The following is a 27,128-nucleotide window of genomic DNA, read 5'->3' on the forward strand; positions in this document are numbered from 1 at the left end:
ATACCTGTGAATATTGATGAGTTCAATACAAACCGTGAGATTCACCACAAGAACTTTATGCTGAGCTTTGGAGAAAGGACTGTAGTGTACATTTATTTTTTTAAGATAGTATGCTGCAGAAAGCATGCTTCATTTTGTAGGTAGCCCACTCCAAATTTGTATTTTGCCAGTTCCAGAAGCATAGCTTTTGTGATGGAGAGGGGATCTGAGTGCATGTTCCTCTGATTACCCGTCCTCAGTGGAAGTGGGATTTTCAGGAGAAAGAGAGTGGGAGAGATGGAGGAGAATCGAAATCTAGTTTATTCCGCTTCAAAGCTCTTTCGCTTCTGAGTCTAAATAGAAATAAAGGATTTCTGTTAAACGCTGCCTCTGTGTTACTCCATTATGCAGGATATCATTGCAGGACTTCTTTTGAGTGTGCTGTCGAAGTTCAGACTGTAGTTATAATGCGTCACAATACAACATGAATATGCAGAGGCATGCATTCAAAAATGTAATCATTAAGAATTAGTACAGAATTCAGAAACACAAGATATGAAATATGATTTTTTTAATTTTATTTTTTTACATTTTGTGTTTCTGAATTTAGATACCATTTAGGACATGCGAGAACTAATGAGGTTCATTCTCGCCAGTTTGAGCTTCCAAGAACCAGCGAGGTTCATTTTCGTGTTACACAGAATGCTTTTAAGCTTCCTCATGTACCAATGAGGTTTGTTATTGTGCGTCAAGCAGTTCGGTTGAGCTTCTTTTTATGTTCGCTGATCAGTTTTATTATGTGAATGAAATCCAAAATTCAATATAAAGTGCTCGTGTCTCTTCAGAAAAATTTGGACTAAACCACTCTATTCATATGGATTAGTTTTACGATATCTATGAATTTGATGCGTCTAATTGGTAGTTGTGTATGAACAGACATATCCCAGATTTCATTAAAAATATAAAAATTTATTTGTGAACTAACCCTTTAACTTTGATCACATAACACTTTATAATAACTTTCATTAGTCATTAACATGCATTAAATAAGGATTAACCGATCGGTAGTATATTAAAATATGCATGAAATGTTTGTAAACTTTTATAACTATTTATATCTATTTTTACCTTTTATTGGAGATGTCAGTATTATGTCATTTTTTCAAGACTTTGCTCATGAATATTAATCATAAAGTGTTGTTTACTCAGTGTGCGTTTTCAGCTGGCATTTTAATAAATATTCATGAGGCTTTCCTTCATCATACTAAGAAGCATTACATTATTAGACTGGATGGTCCCTGAAGTATCGGAGCATACTTTTTTTTGGTGTAGTGTTTGGAATAGTGTTTTTTGCTTGTTTTAGATGTGTTATTTAATAACTGTGACCACTGTTCTGTGTAATGTTACTATACATGTATTGTGAGTTGTCCCTGTATAAAAAAAAAAATAAGCATGCAAGCATCCAATGAGAAATGTAATTTGTGTTCATTTGCAAATTTGCAAATATAAAATTTCTCACGTCTTCTTTTGCGGTTTCAGACTACTGTAGATGACATAGTTGTTAAAGGAGAGGAGAGATGCTGGTTATATTAGCATTTAGATAATTATGAAATGAGAGAGGCTTGAAAATATAAATGCTTGGCAAGAGTGTTTTTGTTGGAAATGTGATTTGTATATTGACCAGTCTGTACTGGAAAGATGACTTATGGACAGAGGGATTTACTTCCATCTGAGAGAAAGCACTCTAGGATCTAATAAAACCCAACCTGGGTATCTTTTTCCATTTTTCCGTTTTTCTAGGCCATGTGTCACTGTAGGCCTCCGTTAGTTCTTTATTTAATAATCTTGTGGAAGCTCTTCCAACTTTATCTAACTCCTGCAGTATTCCATGATACTGTTATCAGAGGTCTATTAGTACAAACTCATGAGCATTACCATCTCTGATTAAGCTGAAGTTTTTCTAATGTGCTTTGCGAAAGCAGCCAGTAGTGTTTGTTTATCCATCATCGCATATGTTATGTCTAAAACGGTTTAAGAGAGTGATTAAATGTGATTATTGCAACAGCTGGAATATTAAATGAGGCAGCAGTATGCGATGGAATTCTGAAATTGAGGCAAAATCCTCTCTCTGGTTTTGGGATTTTAGTCCAATGTAATTCATGTTCTACTTCCATTTGAGGTTCACACAGTATCTGGCTATCACTATCAGCCAATACTATACTGTTTTACATAATATTATTATTATTAGACCCATGTATGTAGTAAAATAACATGTATACATTTTAAATGCATTTTGCATTGCTTCAAACAGTATACATCTGTTTAACTCCCATCTGCCTGTCCGTCTGTGACATGTAATCCTGTTAAAAGGCACTTATCACACTGTGTCATATCATATGCTGTAATATGGCATGGTACTTGTGTGCCAAATAAAACTAATTCATGATTCTGGGGATCTCTGCACACTATCCACCAAGAAGTCAGACAGCGCAGCATGTGGTGGAGATGCTCCATATACCAGGTTGCTGAGGCAGAGCATGTAATATGATAATACGGACAGTGTGAGTGTGTGTGTGTGTGCTCGTGTGTTTTGAATCAGTAAGTAGGGCATGTGGAACAGACGATAGTACTGTCTAATGTTGATGCTGTAGTCCTCGGTCTAGTAAAGGGTTAATCTACTATGGGGGAGGGGTGTAGTAGTAACTGGCTTTCCATGTTCTCTAGGGTTTCGTAGTAACTAGCTTCCCATATTCTCCCATCAGTGTATGAATGTGCAGAGGATGATGTAAACAAAGCTAGGTTCTGGATCAATAATGTACCCCACAGTCCAAAATTAATGCAAAATGATTCTCGTAGTGACGTTTTTGAAGTCAGATTACTTTTTTATGCACATCTAGCAATTGGTTCTCAAAATATTTATTTAATAGTTTTTAGCGATTTCGGTTTTAAAAGGTCTGGAAAATGTTTTTGTTTTTTTCGTGATTATCCCAAAATTCAAATAAAAATACATGGATACTAAAAATAAATACTTTTTAACACTAAAAAAGAAACAAGTTGAAGCATTTATCTCTAATGAATGAGCAGAAATGCATCTTAGAGTACTGATGTGAAACAAATTATTCTCTGACAGGAAAATTAATATGCATGTGATTTGCAAAACAAAAAAAGCTGGCTAATCTTTTAACTACTCAACTTTAAAATGAGGTTTGAGCAGACATCTCTTCAGCTTTAAGCCTCAGGCTCCTGACCACACTTGTTTCGGTACTATTGTGTTCCTGTCATATTGTGTTTTGTACAAAGTGCACCGAATGAGCACAAATAAATTTTCTTCAATATACTTTGTCCCTCAAACTTCCCTGTTTCTATCGAAGTGACACTGGCTGTCTTATACATGTCGGGAAGGAGAGCGTATTGTCTGCCAAAATGTTTCCCAGACCTCCATATATAAAAAAAACAACAATTAATTTTTAATAAGAACTGAGTAAGGCAATATTGAAGTGTTGCTTTGATTTGTCAGAATATGTCTAGAGTTTATTGAGGGCATCTGAGACAATACCTGGGGCCTGTTTTTCCCCTATCTGCTCTAGTTCTGCCTATTTTTCCTGTCTCTCCAAATATCATATTGTTTGTATGTTTTTCTCCCCAGTGAACACCAAACCTTCTGCCATGGCCACTGGGCAAATAATAAGAGTAGGTTCACTAGAGCATATCTCCTAAAATGATAAATGTTCCAAGGCAGAACAGCTTCCCCTGTCCTAGGGCTGCCCGTGTTCATACCTGTGGCCACAGATAAGAGAAAACGCCTGCCAGACTCTTTGGCTGTCACGGCAAACGAATCCTTTCACGAACGAGCAGCCAGGAACGCAAGCAAATTGCAGTGTATTATAATTGTATCATTCAATACTCTACATTTTGAATAGAATGAGATTCTATGAAACACACCTGAAACTCTCTGAAAGCCCTTTTATAAATAACATACTGTGATGGTACCATGATCAGTTGTCAAAATCATGGTATTTCTTTTTATTTGTTTTAATTCTTCATTTTACTTTCTGTTCCAGCTGGTTGTTTGAGCTATTTCTATACAAATATTTGTGTATAAATTAAAATGCAGACATAAATTAATTTTAATCTATGAAACTGAAAGCATTGGGGTTTTTTTTGGTCATGGACACTAGAGCGCATACAGACTTTTGACTTGTATGCATATTGCCCCCGTGTCCAAAAACATGCTGATGCTCCAATGTTGACTTTTGTTTTGTCAGAAACCAGTGAGGTTTCCATTCTACACACACATAACGTGCAAACTGTGCAAATCCATCCTTATCTGGTCCTACAGAGCCTCTGTGTGAAGTAACCTAAAGGACATTAGACCCTTCAGGGAGTCATGTGTTACACACTGACCTACAGAGACGCTTCTCGTCTCATCTCCTGCCAGCGAAGGGTCGATTGCAAGGTTAACAACGACTCCGCCAGCCTAGCATGTGCAGGGAGACCTGTAGTGTAACGTTTAGCACAAGATACACTCCCTCACACCTCCAATGGCTGCAAAGCTGGCTCAACCTCCACTGGCCTTTTAACAGTTCTATTAAACCTAGAAGCCCTTTTGAGCTTTTAGGGCACTTTTCACCTAATGTGACATTTCTAGGCCTCTAATGTTAGAGTTTGAGCCTACCTGGGTCTATCTAATGTGTGTTATGGGATATCTAGCATTGTAAGGCTCATTATTTACTCACACAGTTCTCACAGTATAACTGAAATCAATATTTCATTTGTCTGTTTACTAGTTGTATGTGTGTTCATAGGGTCATTATCACAAACCTCTTAACAATTATACAAAATTATTTGCATCATTGATTGTATTTTTTAATAATAATAACCAGCTGATTTTATCTTTTATGTTATGGTAAAATGATGAAGGTTTTATATTTTGTCTTGGCTACTGTATATGCTGTTTCCTTTGTAGAGGTGATTGTCTCCCACACACAAACGTAAGCTGATATATTCATGCTTTCAAACATATAGCACTTTTCTCTAAGAACACGCTCAGACCACTTATGTATATTGTTTTCATAAATATTCATTAAAGCGCTACCCAATCACATCACTTATCCTGCTGTGTGCTGTGATTCAAAGCATATTTAAATCTCAGAAAGGTCTTAAATATCATTAAGATTCCTGTAGGTGGTATTTTCCCCTCCCACTGAGTAGTTATAGCAGTTAGCTCTCAGGGTTAACGACATGCTCTGTCATTCTGCAGAATTGTTTTTCTTGTGTGTGCCAGTTTTAAGGTGTTATATTAAAGGAATCATGGGGTGAACAGGTGGGGGCATTGATTTAAGTGGAAAGATGGTATAAATCCTTAATATTTTAGATGTCTTCTTCAAACAAACAAATCAATGAATACATACAGTAAATTGACCAATGACAAAAAAATATGTTAGTCTTAATATCATGTAGTTATCCTACTCCAAGTATTCCTATATTTTCTTTGTAAATATTATTTTTCATATATTGAATATTACCATTATTAATATTTAATTAAAAGTCTAAAACACTGATTAAGATTGGTAAAATAGGTTATAGTATGGATATAATTAAAAATCATGAGCAAAATTTGAATGCAATAGAACCCACGATTATTTCAAACTGTAGTTTTAACACATACTAAAAGCAGGCCGTCTGTGCTTACCTGTCTGCTGCACACAGACCCGTTTGCCACTTTTATTCTGTCCACCAAAGTAAAGGTTTCTATACAACTCTAAGTATTAAAGTGATATTCTTTTGTGATATATATTGTGATATTATTGCGTGAAGTGTGTTTTTCTTTCAGCTCCCACAGAACAGATATATTTCAATGTCTTTCTTCTCTCCATTTCATTTCCAGCCCTTCCAAAAGTCCAGGCATTGGCCAGACTCAAGTGTGTGAGGAATGATTGCGTACTGCTGCAGTAATACTCAGCTCCTGATTTGATCAGTGTACTTGGAACAATAAAAGGAGCAAATTGCTCTTTCTGTGCTGGCATATCACTTTCCAACCTGTCTGATTCAAACAGGCTTTATCTCTAATGCACATTGCTTTTGATTTCAAGACATTTTATTCCTACTAAATGCCATCACTGCTGCTTATCTACCTTAACCAGCAAGACTTCCTTGATCAACCAGCTTCACCAAGATAAGTTTTGGCTATGCCATGCTGGTCCACCATCTAGATATACTTTTAATTTAATAATATATATCATTTTGCAGTTACAATCTTTTCATAGATTTCACAGTATTTCATATTATTTTTGCCCACTGTGTGATTTCTGCATAATTTTATCTTCCATGGCTGTAACTGTTAAAATGATAGTGCCTGACTCATGGCGTCCTGCTGACTTTGGCATATTGAGAGCTGGGAGATTTTTTTTTTGAAGTGTTAGAAATCAGAGCCAGCTGAGTAAGGAAACAAGTGAGCAATTATGAGCTCTAATATATGATCCGTCGGGAACGGTGGCTAAATATTTGTCAGTGTGAATGATCAGTTGCATTGCCACTTTCCTTTCCAAGTTGACGAGGCTTTTACACTGAACAGTTTTGACTTTTATTCTCGGGCACTCCTGTCCTGTATTTCAGTCAATGTGTAGATGCCAGTGATAAAGTTTCTCTAATGCAGCCTGGTGCAAGTCTCCTAAAAAAAGGTTTCTGTTTCTTGTCCTCGTAGATATCAAGGTTATCTCAGTAAAGTGCTCACAAACAGCACGCCTTTAATGTTTCATTGATTTGAGGCTTTTATAATGTCCTTGCCACCATTTTATAAAGTGAAAATCAGATATTGGTTATTGGTTGGTACTGGCTGGCCAGAGATTCTCAATCAAGTGAATTTCATTAGTGTGCTGTGCTCTCAGAGCCTGTCATCGTTAAAATGAAGAGTTTTGGTTCTCATTGAAAGTAGCTCTGTACTACTTGGCTTTAAGATAAAGGTGGTATCAGACCTCATTATCTATTGTAAGGGAGACTGGGGCTAGTTGTCACACTTCCAATGTTGGGTTTCGAAGTCTATTTCCTTTATAGACACATGTTTAAAAAAATAATCAAAGCATTATGGCATCATGTGAAAATCTACCCTAATAAAATGTCCAATGTGACATTTGTGAAACAGACTCTTGTCCTGGAAACACTATCACAGTTTGGTGTAATATGATTGTTCTTCGGACTGGCAGACATGGTGTTCACCTGACATCAGTTGGTACGTTTCATGTTTTAAACAGGATTAGGGTCAAAATTGACTTGACAAATATCGTCCGTATGTGCTTTTTTATCACCGCTTCTAGCATGCTGTGTGTGTGTGTGTGTACATATGGCACATATTTTCCTATTGTGATCCACAGGACTGCCAAGCCAATCATGCATGCATCATTCACGGTCAATGCACCTAATCTGAACTTCTTGTAAATTTGCTCGGTTCTATTTCAAAGGGAAATTAAATTATAGAACCGCCCACCAGCATGCTGGTCCATCTTAAATCTAGGAAGATGTCCTGGATGAGTTCCCTTCACCTTAAATGATTTTAAGAACAGCTATCGCTCTGCTGTGGTTAATAGGATAGTTTGAGTCGCATTGGAAGTCAGATTGCATCCTAAATTCAAAGTAAAGAAAGGCATGTTGGACTAAAATTGAGATTGCTCCCTTTTGTTCACTCCCCACACAGAACTATAGACATTTGAAGACACAAAATATATTGAATACAAATAACCAAAAATTAATGTTTAAATACGTTTTGCAAGTAAACGATGCCTCGTGGTACCATCCCAAAGGCACAAAATCCCTCTCATGGACCTTTTCCTGGACTGTTCCCTGCTGGTGAAATGAGCTGCCTATCAATTCATGCAGTTGAGTCTTTAGCTATTTTCAAACAATGTCTAAAGACACATCTTTTTCGCCAACACCTCACCAATTAATACTAGCACTAACCTTTTCTATTCTATTTGTTTTTCTGATTAAAAAAAAACGTATGTTATATACATTTATATTTTAACTTTACTAGACTAACTGAGACTTATTACAGCACTTGTATACTGTTGCCCTCTTGCTGGTCTGATTGTTTGTGGTGTTATCCTCAGTTGTAAGTCTCTTTGGATAAAAGTGTCTGCTAAACTATTAAATGTAAATGACAAAGCAGGTGGTAAGCATACATTTAAGACATATTTTTGAATATAATATATATTGCCATTCATTCGTAATAATCCCTCTCAGCATAACTAGATTATGATTTAACTAATAATGGGTTGATATTTAGGTAAGCACTAAACAGCTAGGACTGTTCAGTGAGCAAATGCAGCTCTTTTACTCAAAAGATGGGGTAATGACCAAACTTAATCAGGCAAAGAGAGGAAATGCACTACTATTTCATTTATTTTTATCTTTGCCAGGATTTGTACTCATCATTAAGATTAGGGAAGTTCCGATCAGTCGGCCTTAGATCGGTATCGGCAGATAATTACATGCATTATATGACACACTTGGTAGACACTAAATTTTCGAACCGATCGCAATTTAATGACGTAAAACCATAAAAAGTCGCCCTCGATGCACATGTAAACAGTATACAGATGAGGCTTTTGCGCCACATTCTTCATTTTCACAATGTATAAGATTACTAAACCATTGTTAATAACACATCTTTATTTAAAGCAGGATTGCTCGATTCAAACAAGCTCACAAATTTCACAACATAGGATGATGCGTAGATCTTGAGAAAATCCTCAGTGACATGACATGCTGCTTGGCTAAAGCTATATGACCCGCGATCATTTTTTCCAATTTGAGATACAGTATCATGACAAAATTTGGCCCAGATGCAGTAGACATAACTGTGAGAAAGCCCAAACATGATTTTATGACCTGTGTTTTTTGTGTGTGTGTTCTATAAAAGACAATAAATACATACGGATTTCCATTTATGTAAGCAGTTGGATGCTAGAGATTTTTTACCTTTATTTATTTTTATATATATATATATATATATATATATATATATATATATATATATATATATATATATATATATATATATATAATTTTTGATTAATTATTTTAGGTCATGTTCACACTGTTTTGTCTCTCTCTAACCCCTGTAGTCATCGATGTATTCATCTGCAAGTATGTGGTACAATAACGTGAACTAACAAGAGGTCTATTGTGATTGTAAATGTATATTTTTAGACCCACCAGCAGCAACAGAGGTGTTATCTTTCCCTTTTCACAACGCAGAATATGCCTGCAGCAGAAAGACTTTATATTCTGGCAAATCATCACATTTTCATCTTCACATCTTTTATATCTTAATACAATATTTGGGGCTTATATCCTATAAGAAAAAATCTGATGATATTGAGACATCTGAGGTGCTTGTAATTTTTCTTACTCCCCAGTGGCGCTTGAGCCGCATCACACTCCATTAGGCAGGTTATGTCGAATCGATATATTGGCACAAAGGCCGAAGACAGATCGTGGCGATGGCATGATCCTCAGAGGAATGATTGTGTTTACTGCGGCAGTCAAAAGTTGTGGCCTACAGGGCATCGTGTCACAAACACATTCCTCACGATTCAAAGACAGTGTGCCACATGAAGATGTAATGTCTTTGAGAGGACAGCATCTTTCCCAAGGGACAGATACTACCATCTGTGCTAGCTTTATATATAAGTCATGTGATGCTTTTATAGTAGTAGTGTTGTCTGAAGAAAGCAGGCTGCTGTCTAGATGTTCATGTTATCCTCCACAACCATTTAGGCGAAAGACACTGGCAGCAATAGTATGACATATGTTTGTTTTAGAGTTTTTGAGGTAAAATTTATTTTATTTTATTGGTTGATACTAAATGCATAATTGTAACAAAATAAATAGGAGACATGAGCATGTACATTTCGATCTAATGCTCATTTAAAGCTGACCTTTAAAAAAAACGAAAACAAATTTAACACTTTTCAGTGTCTTAAATCAATTTTTCATATAGTGCTTTATAATGTTGTGATGCCTAAATTTACTTTTAAAATTGATTTTTAGATTTTATTTAGAATTTTTTTGTGAAATTTTTATATCATCCATTTATTAGTTATATAGGTCATAACATGGAGTATCACCATTGTGTATCACCAATGTATTTGTTTGAAATAGTACTCCAAAAAAATTGTCTTTTTGTGATTGGCAGGCACATTTGTCTACATTTCAGAGATGCAGACAGTCTGTAGACAGTCAGAGAGAGTCTTACATCTCATTTGATATGTGGCCTGCAAAAATGAATCTACATTTGGATCGTGACGACAGTCTGGGTAAAGTGTGAGTGACCTACGAATCTGACAAAATGTTAACTGTCACTCAACAAAATGGCACTTTTGGCAATTGGAATCTTTCCCAAAGAGCTTAAGGAGGCTTCATGCACAATAAAAGGATGTTAATCAGATGCCTCTGCATGTTGTGGATCACTTTGAGTCTGCTGTGTGCAAGGGCATGTAACGTAATGAACAATGGCAAGCATATTTATTCAACCCAGCCGTAAACAGATTCAACTCTCGTCAGTTCCTAGGAGGACATTGTAAATATTGGTCAATTTAAATAATCACAATAATTCTACCTTCATTCTTGGAAGTTTTGTGTTGTGTAAGGGGCTGTTCACACAGTTTTACAAGGTTAAGATGCTGTCTTGGTTACATTTTTAAAAATGCCCTTTATTACTGACTCCTGTGCGAAAGGCTCATTTTTTTTAGCCAGTAAAAGTGCCAAATTTCGTGCTGAATTTTGTGTTGTCACTGACAGGCTTGAGGAAAACAATCGACTCCATTTGAAGTCATGTCACGTACATTAATAATGTGGACATGTCTGTCAAGTCTGGCGGAAGATTTCACCCTCTGTCAGGAATGACACATGGGGGGTGCCTGGGGAATGTGAGTGCCTAAAGGATGTGTTGTAGAAGTACACACGCTCACAGTTATAGCACAGTGCTGGCAGTTGTTTGATGGCGGTTGAAAAGGTTGACTGGTTCAGGGGACAAAACTGGCGTCCCAGACCCCGAGGTCAGCCTGGGTCAGTCGAGATGTCCAAAGTAGGATTTGGACACTTTCACTTGACGTCGTTGCTTTTGAAAATGCTGTTTGTGACATGCTTAATCTGTGCTTTGATCCGAATTTGATTTTTAGCGGTCTGTGTCACTCTCTCCCCTCATGTTTTATTCAGAGTTGTCACCATCTGCATGCTCCCTCTCAGTCTTTTTTCCACATTCATCTTTAAAACGAGTTTATACATGAACTCTTCTCACGTGACTGCCATCAATAAAGGATTCCCACCATTAAATTAATCCAATGTCATTTACTGGATATATTTGGCTCTCTCAGGCTCTGTTAGGCAGGCTGTGCATTGTGCTGTGCAGATTTTCTGATTTGATTCACAAACTATTGGCTTCGGTTCAATTCTTAATCAGATTTAGTATTGTTTAATTCCATTTGTGTCACACAAATAAATAAAACAATAATGTCAATATTAATAGTAGTAGATTCATATTTAAAATATTTTTATATATAATTATATTTTATATAATTACTGCTGTTGTTGTATTTGTTGTTGTTGTTGTTGTTATATTTGTTGTATACTGTATGTCATTGTTGTATATATATAATGTTTGAAACCAATTAAAAGGTAGCTCTTGAGAATTTTAGAAAATCATTATAAGATCATTCACATAAAGATTGCTGTTAATCACAAAACGCATATGATTCCCATATTTTGTCCATTCTTTATTCTGTTTTGGAAGTTAAGGAGAGACCTTTTCAGGGTGAGTGGAGTTTTGAGAAGTTTAGCTTTGTGTTGGAGGCCGCCTTCCTGTCATTGTTGTGTAGTTCTATGCGTGATTTCCTCTATGGCCCTGTTTACACCTGGTATTTAGATGCATTTTGGTAGATCAGATCACACGGGGATTGCGCTAATTACAGGTGTAAACAGGGTTTTAAACGTTTTGAGCTTCCAGTGCTAGTCGAAAACACAATTGACCAGATTGCTTTCGTAGTGTAAACGCTCATGTGGTTGAATGCATTCAAACAACCACAAAAGACTGCCTGCTACTGACCTAATGTAAACATTATGGGTAGCATGCCAGCCAGATGGGATTTAAACTTTGTCAGCTGAAGACCCAAGTTTGGTTTGAAGACAAAAAATGTACCAAGCACAATGTTCTCACCATTCCTGATTTCTAACACGCACTCACTGCTTTCGGCGTGGTCATGCGGCTGTCAGAGCAGAATGAAAGCTGATGCTTTCTGTATGTTTTTCTCGTTGTCTCCGTGCGCATTCAAATTGTGAAGATCGAAAAATCTGGAAAAAAAACCCCATACATTTACCTGCCCATAGACCCTTCCCTCAAAGAAATAAGGACAGAAGTGGTCGAAAGTGGACAAAAGAGACAGATTAAAACACCAGGTGTAAATGGTTATCTGATTGACCAAATTGCATCTCAACACCAGGTGTAAACAAGGCCTAAGTCTGTCAGTCAGTTTGAGTGAGCAGACTAGACAGGTCACTCAGATGGGCCAGGCACTCATGCATTCTCTCCCCAATGATTAAAAAAAATGTCCCACTCATTTTCATTGATGTTTGACTAGACCTTAAGTGGTCTTTGACTATATTCTGACACCAATCGGTGTGAATACATCAGGATGGGATCTGGCTGGTTAACACTGCCCAACACTTATAGTACAGCATGTTTCATCAGTGACCACCAGCCGAATGAATGACTGCATGGGAATCTACCTCCTTGACATGAAGTTTGTGTATTAACTGCTGCAGATTCACACCAGAGCTTTTTGTTTAACTTTTTATTTTATTTTCACCTTTCTTTTCTCAATCTGATCTCCAAACTGTTGCAGTTTTAGTGGGCTGGGAGATTCTATATCTGGCTATAAAGCTCAAGAAGTTGAATCAGCTTCTATCTACAATTGTTATTTCCCATACATAGTTCATTTGTTGATAATATACTGTATGTGGTACTTTATTGGCCTTTCAATGTTTTCTGTTAATCAAATGCATAATTACCTTCAAAGTGGATTTAGACTTCAATGCATGAAGAGGGAAGACCCACACTTGAATTAAATGATTTAATGATGTTTTTCTTTCCTCTATTCCTATAGCGCTACTCCCAGTAGATGGTGGGAAGGTCGCAGTTTTGTTCTGCCTACTGTTTTTTGATGTTGAATGAAGGCTGGTGTCAGCCCATAAGGCTTTGGCTAACATTAACCGTCTGGGCGTGAAATGAATCAGAGGGCAGACGTGAAAGAGTAAATCCTTCTATCTTTCTTCTGCTCGCTCTTGACAGCAGTGCTATACTTTAAGATGCATATTTTCATCCTCGTTTTTTCCTTTCATTATTCTTGTCATTCTGGCGCTGTTTACCAGCTTCTTAACAGCATTCATTGAGATAGTTTCCTTCAGTCAGAGTTATTTTGGTAGGCTTGTTTGATCTCCTCTGGGTTTTACCAACCATCTCGACCAAAAAAAATCAACCATTGTGAGGTTCCCCTTAATCCTTTGCATCAGTTCCTTTCAGAGCCTGATGTCAACATGAGATTAAGTATGTACTAAGTTAATGACAATGTCAATGAAGGTCTTGGGATGTTTCGCATCTTGGTGAGCATTTAGGCCTGACCTTTAAATCCCTTCCATTAGCTGGTCCATGCTCGGGCCTACACTCTAAAATGCTTCTTGTAATAACAGTACATCAGGGCTGTCATTATGGAAGATTGAGGTGAGCTAAGGCTTTCAATTTGTTCAAGCCATAAGCTTCATATTCACAGTTATAGTGGAGACATTGTGAATGAGTAAATACTCTTCCTATCTAATCTGAGATAGGGGAGGCACATTCATACAGTTTTACTGCTGCTTTTGGCTGTTTCAGAGATACCATGTTATTCTGACTCATATTTGATTTCTGACGTTTGTTACCTTCCTCAATTCACAGTATAGCATATTTATGTCTTACCACACAAGTTTCCATAACTTTAATGCAGTGTGATTAATTTTCTGCCAAAATTAATACTCGCAAAGCTCCAAACTTGCTTTGACACAAACACAACTAAAATCACCTGCCATTGGCATAAAGTTTAATTTTACACTCCTGAATGTCACCATAAAACTGCCCAATGAACTTATGAGGATGGACCCTGCAACCTTCCAGGTGCCTGTTATAAGTGTAGGTTTCTTCACTCTGAGCAGTCTAGAGCTGAAGGTATGAAAATAGACCTTCTGTACTTCATGGAACTTGCTATGGGCGGAATAAATGTAGACTTTGCAGATGTGATAAATTAGTAAAAGAAGAGCTTCACTCAACCATGAGAGGGAGACTGTGGGCACTGGGAAAGAAGGGTGAGCATTCAAAAATACTGAATTTTCATTTGTGTGGGTTGGTTTGTTTGTAAAGGTGTGAAGCACTTGACTCAGAAATCCTGCATGACTTCTGAATGCCTCAGTTCAAATAACTGTGAAAAAACAAACGTTTAACCTGTCATCCTCCTGCCTCTACCGAGAGGCTGTTTCAACCATCTGAAGCATTTGCTCATAGCAGATGTAGTGTCTGGACAGCCTTTTTTTCTACCCAGGCAATGGATTTGCTTCCAAAGAGGAGCTACCATATTGCAACAAACTGGCGCAGCCCTGGTTCCAGAAAAAGCCTCAGGCAGTTCACGCTCAAATGGTTGTACAAGTGAGGATTTTAAGTTCTGCCTGGATTGCTCATATGCATACACTTTCAGTCTGCCTGTCCCTACTGAGGTAGTTCACTTTTAACAATGAAAATTTGGTAATTTACTCCCACTTAATTTCAAACCGGTATGACTTTATTTCTTCCATGGAATAAAAATGCGAATTTTTGAAGAATGTCCAGGCCTCTCTGTTTTTCATGACACGAATGAGGACTTGGTCTGTAATATAAACATCATAAAAGCTGTCAGATCAGATTTTTATTTAACAAAAAAGTCATTCACCATTCAGGCGAGACTCTAATCAATCCGATTTGAGAACAAACAGTTTAGACCAGTTTTGTGAACTTTAATAAACCATTTCATTCTGCTTCAAAATATTCATACACAAATTGGACAGCTCTGTTTGGTACATTCATGACCAAAGTACTAAAGGTGGAACGACATGGTTTGGAATGACATGAGTGTGAGTGAAAATTTTGTTTTAATTTTTGGGTAAACTGTTCCTTTAAGGGAATTCATCATGCAGCCATTATGAATGACTCCCATTGCAGCTCTGCGCCTACCACAGCATTTACCATACAAATGGAATTGAGCCAAAAAAGAAATAAGACATAGTTATATTTTGGGTTCGTGAGCTAGTCAGGAGAATAGGTGACTGCAGCAAATGCTTAGCTCAGAGTAGGTGCAGAGACACTAAGAGCTTGGCACAGGCTCAGTGTTTAAAGCCTGGCTTTTACTGCAGTGGTTTATCTAAAAACAATCTCAGGAGAGACTCACACAATCCTCAAATTGTGTCTAATCCTCAAAACATACAAGCACAAACCATCACAAAATTATTACTCCTTGACGCTTCACATTACAGCTCTTATTCTAAAGTACCAGATGGAATATTATGAAATATAGCACATTAGCCCTAATTACACCATCTCCTAGCCATAGTCTTAATTACAATGCACTTACCTCATGAATAGTAATAGTTACTGCATTGTGAATTGCACATCTCCAATAAAGACAATAATTATTTTATAAAGGAACTCTTTTCATACGGATTCATATACCCCTGCTTGAGAATACTGCCTCTGTTCTGCAGTTTTGCAAAGAACAGCTGCCCTGAATCCAAACTCAGTCTTCCAATGTGGACGGAGGATGTCTTATTACATGTATGGCGACCACTGAGCTAATTAAACACCCAACCCGCAAGCTAGATTGCGTCTCGATTTTTGTATTTCCTGAAACAATAATGAATCTGTTGAATGTGCATTGATTGCCTCAGGTGGCAGACAGATTGCATAAACAAGTCTGGGTGTCCAAATTGTTAGAGCTGTGAATTCCCTTGATGCACTATTCCCTGATGAGGAAGCATGTGTCTGCTCATCAGTAGACAATCAGAGAGGCGATGTCTTATTTGATAGGATGTTTAGATCCTATTTCTTCAGTGTTTGAGGATATTTGAGAATCATGCAGTAAGCTCTAGTACAGCTGTAAATGGGCTGTCAATATGTGATCATATAATGTGATTAATTACAATAAAAGCATTAATAATAATAGTAATAATAATAAATGTATTTTTTTCTGAATGGCATTAGCAATGTAACCGGAAACAATGGGAACTTAATGGGAATATCTCCTGTACAAACCGATACTTGACATGTCTAGACCATGTGTGTTTACCGCTGGATGATGGCTCCGCTCTGACCCTTTTTTTCTCCTTTCTCTTCTTCCTTCCACAACCTCAGACAAACCAAATAATGCATATGTAATCCTTAACGTGTGAAAACCTGGCTATAGCTGCTAAATGAAAATCACGACATAAGAAAAGGAGTGATCCAACGGGGTGGGATTAAACCTCCTACTACGTGCTTGTGCGTATGACAAACCTCAGACAAAGAAAGCCCCCTTGCTGCGTTGAACAAAAGAAAAGGCTCAACATCACGGAAAAGACGCTTGCATGTGCCAAGCGAGCCTTCTCCGAAGTGTTTTATTCTCCCCTGATATGTTTTAGACCTTGATGATCTACCTCAGCCATCCAATCACAGTGAGAATTGGCAATACAAAAATGGGTGATTCCATAAGTCGAAGAATCACAGGGTGTTTTTGACGTGATTGTCCATCTCCAGTGCTGGGAAGAAAAGTACATGAAGGTTAGAACAGAGACAGACATTGACCATTTTACCCAATGTCAAGGCGGTAGAATGACATCAGCACAATCGGAATCAGCTCTCAGGAGTCTCTCGGGAGTTATCATCACCCTGGGGGTGACATGTCACCCACCCCTTCTGAATGAATGGGTTACTGACACACGCCTGGGTGTCATTGTTGGCAAACTGCTCAATTAACAAGTCCTCTTGCCCCATTAGTCCTATTAGCAGCTGATCCAGGCAGCACCAGCTGGCTAGGCTGGTGTTGGCGGTGAATTGGAGATTGCTGTAATCCTCTCAGCTTTTTGTCAGTGCCACGGCGACCACAGTGCCCCTTCTATCTAGTGGAATTATCGCTTTTGTCTTGCAATGGAATTGCTGGAGAGACCCTTGAGGATTTCCATCCACACCCCACTCGTGCACAACTGCTTTGTTTGTCATTCTTATGATGATAAACCCTCATGCTTATTTTAAAGGCAGACAAACTCCCCACCCCTGTTCCCACTCTGAAATGAAACAGTCAGCCCAAGGATTCCTCGCCTTGCTGCTGGTTCCTTTGAACTTTGTGTTTTTGTCACTTCTCTGTTTGTTCCCCCCTCCCTTCTCTCCTTTTTGGCTCTCTCTCTCTTTTGTTCCTACCCTGTGCACACTCTTTCTCACCTACACTTGCGTGCACGCTTGCTCACAGACCCATTCAGCTATTTGCTGAGGACCCTTCCACGCATGGTTTTCTTAAAGGAGACCAGTGCACCAGAGAAGACTGATATTTGACCCATCTTCTCCAGCTGATTGCTATCCGTCGCTTCCCCCCTGCAACTCCCTACCCCTCCTTCTCTTCTTCTCCGCCTCTGTCTCACTCTTTCTCTCTTTCTGAGATCTCTCGGAGCCGTGCTCTGTGAAACAGAATACAAACCTTCACACGCTGGCGGAGTGCAGCGGTCTGCGCCTGTGTCAGGGGGACTGCACGCGGTGGGCAGGCATGGATCGCTTCTTTGGCTTCGTCAAGCAGATCCGGAGGTCCAGGAGACGCAAGGGCAAAAAGTACCGCCCGGAAGAGGATTATCATGAGGGTTATGAGGACGTCTATTACTATGCTTCCGAGCACCTGCACCGTAAGTGATTCCACTAGCTGGCTGGGGGGTATTAGAGCTTGGATATCAGTCATTGTATTACTATTGCATAAATCACTAGCCTAGGGCAGACATCATGGGAAACTCCGCTTTGAGGGATGAATTGAATGGTTTATCTGTAGACCGTAAACTCCTGGAGGGACTTAAGCTTGCTGCAGTTGAGGTTCCTTGTCAGTGTGAGTGTTTATAAGGGTATGGGGGTGTGTTGACCTCACTACCATTGTCTGATGGATGCCCTCAGTCGGTCACCATTTGTTTCTATTGATTTAGAATGTGTTTAATGCTGTGTTGGCCGTTAAGTGTGCACTAGAGTGGCCATACTGGTGGACATCGCTGAGCTACTGCTGTTTGAGTGCTAGTTGGTGTGTTTGGATAGCACAATGCCCTTTAATTGCAGGTGAGAAGTTTGAGTGTGTGCGCCTCTCTCTGTGTGTGTGTGTGTAACGGGGCATCGTTTTCAACACCATAGCGGTCTCAGGTAGCTGTGGTGCTTGGTTTCAAAAACACCACTGACTAGCATCTTTCCCAACCTTTGTTCTGCCTTTGTTTAAAATGAATTGTATACAACACGGTAGTGGTCTTCTTGGAGCAAGCTACCTTTTGTTTCAAGTTGTTTCAAAGTTTCCCTGTATACAGAATGCAGGTTCCCGTTCATGAGATGCCCTGGGGCAGCATGGGTAATGACAGGGAAGAGAGGAGCCGGGAGTCCTGTAATCCTCATTCCAATTCCACAGCTTTCCTGGTGAATGATGGACAGTCCAAGTGTGATTGAATCCAGGTGTTAGCAAAGCTTTGTTGTTGCATTGTCTTTTGTATTATTGTGTATTATAGTTTTATATATATATATATATATATATATATATATATATATATATATATATATATATATATATATAATGTTGCTTGAACCAGACATGGGTCCCCAAATGGGTTAATAAACATACTAAATAATGACACATGATTTCTGTTTTTAGTGGTTAAATTACGGGATAGAAACCACCATTAGCTTAGCATAAAAACAATATAAGTGAATGGAAAGTCGCCATAATGATAAAAAAAAGTGTATGTTTACAGTAAGTATAGGTAAGGTTTTAGGTTTTAGGTAAGGCTTGAGTTTTGCATTGTATGTCAGGAATTTTTACAGTGCTGAATCAGTGGGAGCATGTTAGTCAGACAAAGCAATGCCCAAGATACTTACTCATCACCATTAGCAATAGTGATGTAGTCATCACCGCCACACATGAAAGCGCTGATTTGCACAAACAACCTTTCTGAGAATTTTAACCTGCAGAACTGTGGTGTTCTCAGACGTTGCTATCTTGAATTGAGGATGACTGGTGGAATTAATTGTGCGACTGAAGCCATGTTTCATTCCTACGTTACCTTTGGTTTCTTTTTGTGGGGAGACGTTAATGAAAATAATTTGTTTTTGATCAAGCTGTGGTGATTGTGATGTCAGCTGAATGCTGCAAACCAGTTCCCTTAATGACTTATTTCTTTCAAGCGTTATTTTTAATGTCAGGTTTTCACTTTGACATGCAGTAGCAAAGCGCTCTGTACGAAACATAGAATTAGACACATAATTGGCCCAGCTGGAGTCCGACTTAGTCATTCAGAGGAAGTGAAGGAATAAATGCCATTTGGAATATTTTTAGATTATTGGGAAATGTAGAGATGTCACTTACATTTTCTTTTTGGCTTAATGCTTCAGGTGTGCGTTAAATGTAATTAGACTTTAAGCTATGCTGCTTTTAAAACTCAATGGCAGCTTGGCGTGCACAAAGGGATCAACTGCTAATTAACCCATAGCAAAACCCTGGAAATGTCACGCGTTTGCTCCCCGAGCCCAACCACGTCCCCCTTCAATTTGCCTAGGTACCTTGTTTCGGCTCACTCTTGCCTCTCTTCTTCATTTCTGCCTTCCTCATGTATAAATCACGGTCAGGTTTTAGTCCATTCTCATTCATTTATCAAATTCTCCCTCGTGTGGCCTGCTGTCATTCCTTCTATGATACACTTCATTTTTATCCCGTGGGCTCATTGCAGGACCCACACTTTGGGGGAGGACTATGTTCTGATAAATTGATCATATCACCATAACAAAGAGTAGTGGAAAGATATAATAAATATGGTTATTTGACCGTAGGACGTTCTGGTGGAGGTGACCCAATGTAATGTTGTTTCATTTATTTGCAGTGGAAATATGGCTACGGTTTTTCAGTTCTGTTTTATTGGCTAAATGCAGTTGGTTTCACACACAGTTTGGCTATTAATCTGAACTGACTTCTTTTACATTCGCTTATTCTTTCACATTTCTAGAGTGAGATTGGCTAATCTGTAACATACAGAACCTTATGCTGGTCCAATCGAAAGTCACATGTTAGTAAATCTGGTTGTCAATCCAAAAGACTGACTATGAACGTAGTCTGTGAGTGTTCAAACCATCATTCCATTATAGTTCCTACATTTGTAGCTTTGTGTGGAATTGAAATTTGTACACTTTTATTTATTAACTTACAAACGGTTTTCAACAAGATTTTTTTCAGCAAGCAAAACTTGCAACCCCCTTTTTCTGCAAACTGGTATCGTCCTGAGCATACTAGTATATAAAATACTGTTTTAAATGCTGAATATTTTTCTTGGAGAGAGACTCCCTAAATGAAACATTAGCTGCCTTATTTTAGCTCAGGGCAAGTGTCCTTTCCCTGCTGTGAGGTTCCCAGAAACCTAATGCACGGCATCCATTTTGCTTATTTGTTTTCTCCTGTTCACAGGAGTAGACTAAAGTGTCACTGAAGTACCAATTGTTTTAAAATGCAAATCATGATAGAACCAGTCGTAAAACTGTACATTTTATCATACATAACTTGATCTGACCCTGAAGTGACATCCCCAACCCTCTTATTTTTAAATCCCTTCCTGCTAAATATCTGTCATACTATTCAGGATTCATTAATTGCTTAAAGCATAAATTCCTACACTCCAATTAGTTTTATTTATTTTTAAATCATTTTTCAGCTTGAAACATGACACAATACTGAAGTAAAATTGCTTGTGAATGCTCTTTTGAGTAGAGTTTAATGTCACCCTGTGTTTTTGTTGTTGGCATTCGTTACAGATTATGGTATTTGTCTGAGATAGTTAGCCTCATCCCTATAAATAACATGGCTTTATTTTGTGCCATAGTCCTGGATGATAAATGAATAGCTGGGCATAGGTTAATTTACAGAAATATGACACTATATCTGGAAAATAGTTGTCATTGCTATGTTACATTTTTGTGTATAATATAGACTAAAGTGGCAAATACCTGCTTGAGAGGAATAAAGAGGAAATACCTCTTGTGCGATTAGAGTTTTCGGTTGGATTCTTCATGACAGCCACCAAGGCTGTTATGACAGAATGCATTTGGTTCCCAAAAAGAAAGTGCCAGCACTTCTAAGAGATGTCTCAAAGGAGCTGTGAGCTAAATCAAGGATCTGCCTAAAATCAAAGCAGAGATTCCTCTAGTAGGTCACAAGAAACCATGAAGGAAAAATAAATGCATATGAAATATCATCTTTTTGACAGTAAAGTAAAACAAAATGTTTCCTTCTGATAAAATGCTAATTTGTTTTGGCCACACTATAATCAAAGACCTCCCTTTCTTTTCCCCCTTAATATTGGCAGATAGTAGAAAGCCAACAACATATTTATTTCACTGTTTATCTAAATGCAATGTGGTCTACTGTCCCATCAACCACTTAGAAATTTGTGTGTTGCAAAATTTTGCTTTCCAAAGACACGTTCAAGCAAACACAAATTAAAATCTGCCCATAACCCTCTCAAAATCCTTCTGGAAAGATGGCAGCGTTTCTTGAAATATGGTTATGGGAACGGCTGTTGCGGAGTGGCAGCTGTTTTAGGCCCGTGGTTGCTAAAGAAGGATGGAGTCTGATATTTTAACGAGCTGCTCACAGTTAGTAGGTGATAATGAAGCCTGATGGTCCCTCCACAATCATCTCTCCTCCCCAGTCACCATTCACAGTCAGCTGATCTTTCTCTACGCATTAGCAATTATGCCAAAAAAGAGATGGTTACCTAAGGCCTTCTGTTGAATAGTAGAAGGATACTGTCTCATCATTCTCATTTGGGATAAAATGAGATGAAAGTACTTGGCACACTTTCTAGATTCATCTTTTTTGTCTTCTGTTTTTAAATGCACATTACACAGGACTCTCTTGGTGTTTTGATGACTGTATGTTCTTCTCCACTTTCATTAACCACTTTGCACTGTTTGTCCTTGCTCTGGATCAGGTCACAGTTAGTCATGGTCATCCTTTGATATAAGCTGCAATGTTGAAGTAATTGACTAACAGTTATTAATCGCTGTTAATCACAAAATGGTGCGATTTAATCATGATTTAAAAAAATTGACAGCTGTATTTAATGTTCTTTGAAGGACAAAAGCACCCTGGCAAATCAGTTAATTTTAAAGCTACGTTTACACATAGCTGGGTATTTAGAGAAACGATCCCCCCGTTTTACATCATAAATAATAACATCGTGCACACAACCCGCATAAATGCCGCGAGCGCCATCATAACTATGCCAAACCTATGGGCGCCAGTGTAGGGAGAAGGATAAAGCCATTCAAGCCAATCAGAATCCTCAGAATCGACAAGAGAGAACCTAAAACCCCGTTTCTCCCAGTTTACATGGCAACACATAACCGGCGATTTCAGAAATCTCCACTTTGGCCGGAGTTTTTAGAAATAGTCGTTTTCTGTGATAAAAACGGGGTTTTCGTGTAAATGAGAGGCCAAACCGCAGGGAATTATCTGCATTTTCCCTTTGTGTAAACGGGGCCTAAGTCTGATCTCTTGAATGAGTTTTGAATGTTTCACTTCATAAAACAGATCAGGGCTGCTTTTCCGAAAAGCTTTGCATGCCAAAGTTGATCATCGAGATCTTTGGAGCCAACAGTTTCTACTTAGGGTTTATGCTTTTGGGGGAACAGTTGTGAATGATTTGTTCACACATCAGACTGATCCATTTTTCAGTGACTCAGTGACTCTCAATGAATAGAAGCACACTGAAATTCCACGCACACATCTATGACTTCAGGCTTGGAATAAAGCACAGACTATGTTTTTCCAAACATTCATTTTGCCATTTAATTGTAATAATCCAGAGAGAATTTTGTATGCACAAGGGTTCTGACAACATCCGGTGCTCCACATGGAGATCTAATCTCACCATCATCAAGTCTGTCTGTGATTTAAATGAAGAAACAGTAAAAACTGACAGACTAAATACAGAAGAACTGCGGCAACGTCTCGAAGACCCTGTGAAAACGTTTTGGCACTTGTGTAAAAATGCTGTAAAGTGAGACTAATTTCAAAAATAATGTCATAAATACATTTTATTTATCAATTAACTAAATCAAATTAATATTTGGTGTGGCCACCCTTTGCGTTTAAAACAACTTTTGTCCTAGTACTCTTTGACGTTTATTATGGAACCAGCCAGGATATTCTTCAAAATTGTTCTTTTTTGTTTTTGTTTTTTTCTGTTCAAGAAAGTGAAAAAGGTTTGGATCAGTACAATGATGAATAAATAATGGCATAACTTTATTTTTTGGGTTAAACTATCCCTTTAAGCTTGTTTTAGCAGGGCATACAGTACATTCCATAAGCTCTTGTCAAGCTTACACCACCTAATTTTGTCCATATTAGGACACCATCCCTTGTCCATCATTAACTTTTCTCTTTGTTTTTGAAGCTAACGAAACTTTAGCGAACTTGTTTAGTGCTAACGAAAAAAAAAACTTGCACTGTTTAATGCTTGCTTGTTTGTTTTTTAATGCCTTCTCCTCACCTTATAGATGTTGCTGTTCTTTCTGCCCATGAAATTCAGACCATCCCATCACATTCGGGCTGTCATATCACGTCACTGCACTGGCCTCATTTACAATGGGCTTGATACTTCCTCCTCTCACCGTGTACTGTAAGGCCACCTCATCCTCCCGCTGGAAATGTCCTCGCTGAAAGCAAAAGCGTAACCTATTATCACTCCCTTTTCTCTGCATGCGATGGAGCCTTCAGCAACAAAGAGGCATGATGAATTCTGATGTGTTGTGTAAGAGCCATTAAGGAATGCATTAAGCATTAATTTTCAATGACAGTACCGTATCATCCTCCCCATGAGTATCGCACTCATCTCAGGGTGAGTCAAACGTGTGCCATGCCTCTACAGTCATGAATCCTTTTTTTCTTTTTTGAATTTTGAATTGATGGGGACACCTAAAAATGTCAGACTAAATGACAAATAGTGCTAAGTAGAGTAAACAACAGTAATATTAACTCAATATTAAATCTTAACCCCAGTGATCACGGTGCTCTCCACTGCAGACGGCAAAGTCCACTGAGAATTCATCCTCATTATTGTGTCAGATAAACTATCAACTGTTATTGTTCAATTTATGGTCAGCAGCAATGGTCAGTGCTACTCTACAGCTCTGCTTGCAGCGAAAAAGCGTGAAGTAATCTAATCTAGTTGGGTTTGGGGGGGGGGGCATGTTAACACAATAAATAATTATAATTATATTTATTCTTTACAAAATTTGTTGTTGTTTTTTTACAAAAAGAAAATATGCTACAAAGTGGAAATTATAGATCTGTAATGTAACACTATAAATTCATCTTCACACTTTTGCTGCAACCAATGAAAATCATTGCGGATTAGTTTACTTGCCTGGTGAGTAATAAAAGAGGGCAATACCCCTATAAACTAAAAGGAGGACTCAAGCCATATCTAGGGATTATTCACGATTATCAGAGAACGGAATTACTTGGATTAAGATGTTTACATGGCATGGGCAAACCTGGTCAATCTTGTTGACATGCTACTTGTCATTATTTTTGATTAAATGCTAAGAAATGCGGTTTGTTAACTACTATTTTGTCAATGCTTTCGCACATCACAGACATTCAATTTAAATGCAACAGGATTGTTTACCATTGCAGTTTTCGTTTGCCTGCTTAATGAGGTTCTAAGGGACCCAAACTCCATAATTTAGTCAATAACGTGCCTAAAATGTCTGTGCAAAACCGCAGCACTTAAAATATTTTACTGTGATTTATGTTGGTTCTAATTATGAGCATGATCTCATTTAAGTTAAGGTTAACTATTACAGTATTCTGTTTACATGAACTGCTTAATCATATAATAAAGATAAATGTCAGCATTTATTTTAGCACTTTTCTCATTTACGGCACATGCCACTTTTTATTTTATGTATAATTTTATATTTTTATTTTCTTTATACATTTTTAATTCTCTTTTTTTCTCCTAATTTTAGAATATGTTTTTATCTGTTATTTTATAACATTTTCAACTATTAAAAGAACTTTCTAAATTATTGAAAGCATTTAATATTTTTTCTGTGATGCATTTTTCTTTTTTTGTTTGCTTTCTAAAACATTTTATATAGGTTAGCTTTTTTTGTTTTTAATTTCTGTGCTACTATATGTTGTATTTAATGTCAAAACATGTCCTAATGTATCCATGTTTTGGTTAGGTAAGTGACATGTGACTAGGATCTAGGAGTTTGGCATCCTATGTAGCTTTCAGTGAAATGTCTGTGCACATTCTATCACAGCTTTCCTCATCAAGCGCTGGATCCTCCTAATGGTCCACTCTGCCTGCAGCCTCTCAGACGTATATGGGATGCCTGGGAAGATCCCCTCCCCCATCTTCCACTTTTGCACTCCCTTTCGCTTGATCAAACTCCTCTTTTATTCCCATCTCTTTCTACCTCGTCTTCTCTGATTTCACCATTCTCATTCTCATCAATCAGCTCTGATGAGATCAGGGTCCAAATGCCTTGCGCATACAGCACAGTTGTAGTTTGTGGTTTAAACTGTTTCTCTATCCATCCGTTCGAACAGTGTTGGGCGTAACGCATTACAAGTAACGTGAGTTACACAATCAGATTACTTTATCAAGTAATGAGTAATGTAATGCATTTCTTTTACTTTTACAGCTAAGTTACTTTTTCAAATAAGTTAGTTTATTTTCCCCTTTATTGACTGACACCCCTCCTGTCCACATGGTGAGAGAAATTTGGAGTAAGTACAAAGGCATTTTGTGTGCTGAATTGGTGGTTATTGTAGTTCTGGACTAAATGAGGGTGCATTTACTCATCTCACTTGCACAAAAACATATGTATTCCTCAAAATAAATAAATAACAGTGAAACACAAACTATTAAGCGAACCTGCAATAATTAAAAATTTAAATATGTAATTTAAATATTTAATCTCATTTTATTTACCAATGTCTTTGCTGTTGACCTTCGATGATCCAATTCAACCACACTAATAAGCAAAATTACTCTAAACATCACATTTTTGTTTAATTTAGTTTGTACTGCTGAAGTAAAAGTGTTGAACTTGCGTGCCATTTCATCTTTTGTGTGAAAGAACCTTGAGATTTGCCAAGAATAGAACTTTTGTTTTTGTTTTGTTTTTGTTATAATTATTAAAAACAAGCTAATTAACTCAATTAGTTTTTTTTAAGGGAGTAACATAATATTGTAACGCATTACTTTTAAAAGTAACTTTCCCCAACTCTGCATTCGAATGGTTTCTCTGTTGATGGAGGATTTTATTGTATATGTTGAGGATGGCTGACTGTCTCTGCAAAATTAATCTGAATAACTTCAGTCATTTTGCGTTTTTTCTTCAAATTTGATGTGCGTCTCTGCTTCTTACTGCTTCTGCCTACAGCTTCAGTGGAAGTCTTAAGATTTGTGTTAAGCTCTGCTCTTAGCCCTGATTGCTCACACCATATGGATAAGTGTTGAAATGGAACGAATTACACTTGAATTATTGGTTTGAAAAAGAACATAATTTGGGGACTGTTAAAGTAGATGCCAGCTTTAGGTGACCCACACAGTCTGGTTAGTGTGCTGCAATTGTAAATTACACTGCAAAAAAAGAGTAGTGAAATTTCTTAAGATATGTTTTCTGAGAAATCATTTTTTATTTGTTTTTTTTAGGCACAAATCAAGGTTTATGCTTAAAACAAATACTTTTTTTATTATTATTTAAGATAAATTATATGAAACCAAGTCGTATTTTATGCATATGAAGTATAAGAAAGATGTTAGATGTT

The 27,128-nt window shown here is 37.7% G+C and overlaps 1 protein-coding gene across 25 annotated transcripts in view; it reads left to right on the forward strand.

The window, feature by feature from the left end:
* grip1 (glutamate receptor interacting protein 1) overlaps positions 1-27,128 on the forward strand; it is a 269,029-nt gene that overhangs the window by 94,028 nt on the left and 147,873 nt on the right. For 11 of the 25 annotated variants that reach the window (XM_077234594.1, XM_077234591.1, XM_077234590.1 and 8 more), the window contains exon 1: positions 17,744-17,952. The exons of 13 other annotated variants lie outside the window; for them this stretch is intronic. In XM_077234594.1, the coding sequence (XP_077090709.1) occupies positions 17,820-17,952 (133 nt within the window). In that variant the 5' untranslated portion in view covers positions 17,744-17,819. Of the gene's footprint in view, positions 1-17,725; positions 17,953-27,128 lie in introns of those variants that run through there. One more of the 25 variants, XM_077234613.1, reaches the window with a different exon arrangement.

The sequence above is a fragment of the Siphateles boraxobius genome, unplaced genomic scaffold, assembly GCF_051911475.1.
Source record: "Siphateles boraxobius isolate OS27281-9 unplaced genomic scaffold, OSU_SipBor_1 19, whole genome shotgun sequence".
In the NCBI taxonomy this organism is placed as follows: domain Eukaryota; kingdom Metazoa; phylum Chordata; class Actinopteri; order Cypriniformes; family Leuciscidae; genus Siphateles; species Siphateles boraxobius.